At 52.5% G+C, this 5,535-nt stretch overlaps 1 protein-coding gene across 1 annotated transcript in view; it reads right to left on the reverse strand.

Annotated features, from left to right (window-relative positions):
* The window catches only part of MAML3 (mastermind-like 3 (Drosophila)), a 446,583-nt gene extending 444,078 nt beyond the window's left edge, over window positions 1-2,505 (reverse strand). Inside the window, exon 1 of the mRNA XM_011955788.1 lies at window positions 1,799-2,505. Within this exon, the coding sequence (XP_011811178.1) occupies window positions 1,799-2,266 (468 nt within the window). The 5' untranslated portion in view covers window positions 2,267-2,505. The remainder of the gene's footprint in view (window positions 1-1,798) is intronic.
* Window positions 2,506-5,535: the final 3,030 nt, after the last annotated feature.

Raw genomic sequence — 5,535 nt, forward strand, 5'->3', positions numbered from 1 at the left:
GCACCCCTCCCAGCCCCGCGGCCCCGGGGGCTGAGCTGGGCCGCGAGGCGGACAAAGCGCCTCCCGCTCCCTCCCCCACGGCCACGTTCCAAAAGGGAGGGAGAAGGCGGGCAAGAGGGGCTGGAGGAGGAGGAAGGGGAGGGGGAGGAGGAAGAGGAGGGGGAGGAGGAAGAGGAGGAGGGAAGGTGCTGCCGGCCGGACTGGGCAGGATCGCGCCGACCTGGGAGGGGAGGGAGGAGGGGTAGGGCGCCCTCGGAGAACTGGGAGGAGGGAAGGATTCTTGAGGCCCAAGATAAACAAATTGTTCCTCTTCACGTGCGGGGTGGGGGGAGGTGGGGAGCGAGCGCTGCGGCGTCGCCTCCCCTCCCCCAAGCCGACTCTTTGTCACCGAGCACCGGCCCGAGCGCCCGGCGAAAGCCCGCGGCAGCACTGGCACCACCCCCGGCGCCGGGGACTCACAGACCGGGAACGTGTGCGATTTCTAAACCGCACGACGGGAGAGCTGCCCCTGCCGGGCTCTGCGCCGCCGATCGCGGGGCAGTCCGCACGGGAAACGGGAGAAGGTGCGCGGCCCCGGCACGCTCCAGGATTCCCGTCGCCCGGCCCACCCAGCACCCGGGCGGCGCGGTGGGGGAGGGGGCGCAGACACCTTTCCCAAGCTTCCGGCCTCCCCTCACCCAGAAAGGAAAGCAAAAGAACCGGAGAAGGGAGATAAGAGAAAGGATTCTAGCCTCCGGCTTGGGGGTGGGAACTGCCCCTTCCTCCTGGAGAAGTTAAGCCATTGGCTGCTCATCCTACCTCGAACCCGCCCACCCAGCCATTTAAGCCTCTTTTACCTCCCTGCTACCTTCCACAGCTCTGGGCTTATTAGGCAGGCCCCCAAAGTTGGCGGGCAGTGGGGCGGGGGGAGCCAAGCGGAGGACTCCGTGCAAGCAAGTTTAAAAGGAAAAAAAGGAAAGAATCCCAAGCGAAGTTGTATGGTGGGGCCTCTTGGCGCAAACCTTGGGTGTTGCTTTCCCCTCCCGCCCCCTCCAGGCCGCTCCCCTCTTAACCCTCCCAGCCGCTCCACCTGCCGGCCTGGCCCCAAGTCTCGAGCAACCAGCGGAGCGCACCCACGCCCCGCATCCGCGCGCGCTCCCTCGAGCACCCCCGCGCGCAACCACCCTCGCTCGTTTCTCACCCACTTCAAAGTTCATTCACAAAACTCTCAGACTTTCTCAGCCCAAAGTGGGTGAGCAGGGGAGAGGAGGCGAGAGGCTCTCCTTCCCCGCTTCCCCCTAGGAGTTGAGGGCCTGGTGCCCGCCCAGAATCTGCGACAGCATCAATATCTCCACGCACCCAGCGGATGTGCAGAGGGGTGGGCGTAGGGGGACGGGTCTGGGGAGGAGAGGCGGCGCGGCTAGAGGTGGGGTGGGAAGCGGCGAAGAGGAGGAGCAAGGTTTCAACTCAGGGGTTCACTGTTTCAAATCGGTATCTAAGAAAGGGAAGGGGGGAAACTTTTCCAGCACCTCACTTCGACGCTCCTCTAGGCTCCCTCCGCCCCTCGCAGTCGTGACTGGCTTCTCCCCTCTCGCCCCCTCCTCCCCAAATCTGACAACCTTGACAGATTAACAGGTAGCGGCGACGGCAGCTTTTTCCCTAAGAAAAGTTGACGTTAACCCTTCGGCTTCAGCCCACCTCACCCACCGTGCAAATCAGACCCTTGTACCCCTATGTAAGAAGCCCCACGCGCCCCCCACTACCACCACCACCACAACCCCCAACGCGCGCTGCAAGCCCGCTGCCCGTGCGCCCTCACCATGATCAGCGTGTGGTTCCTCTGCTCCGCCGAGGCAGCCTCCGCATCTTGCTGGGGTTTGCTCGGGTGCTGCTGTTTGCCGGTGCCGGCGCTCGATTTCTTGGCCCTCTGCTCCAGGGTCCGCTGGTAGAGGCTCACGGTGTCCCGGCGCTCCAGCTCCAGCTGCTCCACCTGAGCCTGCTGGTACCTGTTCTCGCAGTTGACGTGGTGCCGCCGGCAGCCCTCGATGCGCTGGCGGAGCCGCTCCACCACGGTGCTGTGCTTGGGAACGGCCGCCGAGCCGCCGCCGGGGCCCCCGGAGCCGCCGCAGCCACCGGCAGCCGGGTGATTGCTACTCGGAGCAGCGGGAGTACTATTGGGAGTATTATTCACACCGATCCCGGCCCCGCCGAGGCTGCTGTTCAGGCTACTGTTGATGCAAATACTACTGCCATTCGCGGCAGCAGCGGGGGCTGCGAAATCCCCCATCCTGCTCCCCGGGCACACTATTTTGGAAGAACTTTTTTTATCCACCCCCCTATCAGCCTCCTCCTTGGGTCCAAGGATTAAAATAGTTTAAGTGGAACGCGGGGGAGACGCAAGCACATGGATGGAAACGGCGATCCCGACGGGGTGAAAAAAAGGGGGGGAGATTTTGGGGTGGTTTTTTGTTTCCTTTTTTTAAACTGTAAAAGCTCGAGGGGAAGAAAAGGGGGGAACGTTATCGGAATACCATCAGACACCTATCAACAAAAAGAATCACAACAAACTAAGCCAGCAGCAAATCGGGTTGCAACTCAAGGGGAGATCCGCTCCTCGCCTGCCTTCTTTTTATAATCCATTATTTTCTAATAAATTCCAGGAGATTTCCGGTGGTTGGCAAGCATTTTCTCCCTACGTACCGAAAAACACACCCCATGTACACACACAAGCATATGCCTCCAGTGCGGACACGCGCGACACACACTCACTCCACACCGCATCGGAAAACGGCAAGCTTGCTTATTGCATTTTCCTTCCACAAAAAAGTTTTGGTGTTTATGCCGCCCCGTGTTCTCAAAGTACTTTGGCTGTTCAGTTGCATTTCACAGGAACCTAGATATCGAATCCTCGGGCTGGGGGAAGTAAACACATGGACAGTCCGAGGCGACTGCAAAAGTAGATCGGTGAAGTCCTTTGCAAAACGCCGCGCGGAGAGCAGCACCTAACGCTCGGCTGGGCTGCCGCTGCCGCCGCTGCTCCTGCCACCATCACAATGATCAACTGCTCGCCGCCGCCGCCGCCGCCTCCTCCTCCTCCTCTCGCTCCTCCACCTCCTCCTCCTCCTCCATGCCAGCGGAGTGATATCAGGACGCGCGAGCTCAGTAAACACGGCAGCGGCGGCGGCTGGAGGCCGTGAGACAAGCCCGCGGACACGGCGCAAAACCCGGCCCGGACTCTCACCCGGCAGGAGCGGGCGCGGCACGCACCAGCACCCGGCTCCCGCCTCCGTCGCCTCGGCGCCCCGCGCCCCTCCCACGCCCCCAACCACACTACCGCCCTGCCGAGAAGCCCAGAGCCGCCAGCAACGGGGAGAAGAAAGATTCTAGGGGATCTCAGAAATAAATCAACTTTTGACCTGTGTGTGTGCGTGAGAGCGTGTGTGTGTGTGTCTGTGTACGCGCGCGCGCGTGCGCGGGGACGCGCCTGGTTGGGTTTCCTTATTCCAAGGGAGGTTATCAAGCGATCCCAAGTTGTTGTTATACATTTATGCATTATATTGCAGAAATGTGCATGACCAGGCAGAAACATTGAAGCTTTACAGCAGTTGCCTGTCATCCCTATCCATATGGAAAGAAAAAGGCAAATGAGTGACTTGTTTTTAAAACCCAAGTAATAAGTCTGCGCTAGTAACAGCGCTACTTATGGACACTTGTTCTAAGTCTAGGCCAGTCTGAACACACAAATACCAAATTCTGAATAAATGGAAATAGGCTTTAAAAATGTTTAATATTATTTAATTCACTGTACATAATGATTGTTGTTACTAAGTCAATTATTGTTTTACTTACCCTTGGAAAAAAATAAAGCAAGCAGGGACTTGGAGGTGAGACTAACAGTACATTTAAACAGACTGTTTTGAACACTAGGTGCTAATGACAGCAGTAATTAAGGGTCCTTCGTAAATCAAGTGGAAAGATTGCAGATTTCATGGACTAGAACTATAGAAAAAACACAGCATTTCACAGTTTGTCATGACCAAAACAAAAACAAGCAAAAATAACAGGCCTACTTTATTGCTGGATATATTTCTTTCCATTTCAATGAATTCACAATAAGTACAATTAAAATGGACCAGCAAATGCAGAAATCAATCTAAACTTTCCATTTTATTAAAGCACATTATCTTTCCTGATATTATCTAAAAACAAAAATAACAACAACTAAGGATCAAATATTCTTGAATATGGACTTAAACCATTGCATATACATATTTTTTAAAATTCAAATGGGGAAATTATCATTTCTGTAATAATCAGTAAACTATAAATCTTGATTGTGAGATGTTAGTTATAAGTCATTTTGTATTATTTCAATAAATCTTAAGAATTAGTTTTTAGGGTAAAAATACACCCCAGTTTTCTAAAATAGCCAGGAATAAAAGAACTTTGGATCTTATGCATTAGTCATGAGATCTGATTTAAACCATCTTCATTTCTTGGCATTGCAGATTAGCATAGGATGCTATTTCTAACCTCATAATGTCAACGATAAGAAGCTATATTTTTCTTCAATTAATCAGGTCTATATAGTGAACAATATTTTTAATATTCACCGGATATATGGTAAAATGGGCAGTGAAATATTTAATATGGTGTGAGGCTACCTCCAAGTAGTAAAACCAACTTAAGAGAGTGTATATTTCATTGAAGTTGTCATACTTTTTCTGAAGGCTATTTAGTTAATATACAAATTTCTGTATCAAACTGCCCCTCTTCAAGTCTCAGAAAATTTAACTGGACTAGATCTGTACCAAATGAGCCCATTCAGATTCTGAAAATATGTAGAGAATCATAAGAAATTAAAAAAAGAGGTAGCAAAGTGGCCTTTATCTTTTTCACATATTCACTAAATAATATCTCTATAACTCAGGAAACACATGGCTTTGCCACAGAGGGGAAGCTATGACTCTGCATTCGCTTTGCTCCCTCTTCACTGTAGTTTAATTCTTTTTTTTTTTTTAGACGGTGTCTTGCTGCTCTGTTGCCTAGGCTGAAGTGCAGTGGCACCATCTTGGCTCACTGCAGTGTCTACCTCCCGGGTTCCAGTGATTCTCCTGGCTCAGCCTCCTGAGTAGCTGGGATTACAGGTGCACGCCACCACACCTAGCTAATTTTTGTAGTTTTCATAGAGACGGGGTTTCACCATGTTGGCCAGGCTGGTCTCGAACTCCTGACCTCAGAGGATCCACCTGCCTTGGCCTCCCAAAGTGCTGGGATTACAGGAGTGAGCCACCACGCCCGGCCACACTGTAGTTTAATTGTTATCCCTTCTCCTACTCCACTTGCCTCCATCACCCATACAAGACTGCAGCTTTATGTACAGAGGCAACAAATTTGAGGGTCTTAAGCACTGGGTCTTTAGTATTTCAGAGTTGGGTTCTCATTTTAGCTTTTTCCTGTGACTCAGAATTTAATTATTCATTGAGAGTTTCTCATTCTGGGGAAAAAATGACAACAATAGCAGCACCATGTATTCCCATCAAGCTGTTTACCTCT

The sequence above is a fragment of the Colobus angolensis genome, unplaced genomic scaffold, assembly GCF_000951035.1.
Source record: "Colobus angolensis palliatus isolate OR3802 unplaced genomic scaffold, Cang.pa_1.0 Scaffold400, whole genome shotgun sequence".
In the NCBI taxonomy this organism is placed as follows: Eukaryota; Metazoa; Chordata; class Mammalia; order Primates; family Cercopithecidae; genus Colobus; species Colobus angolensis.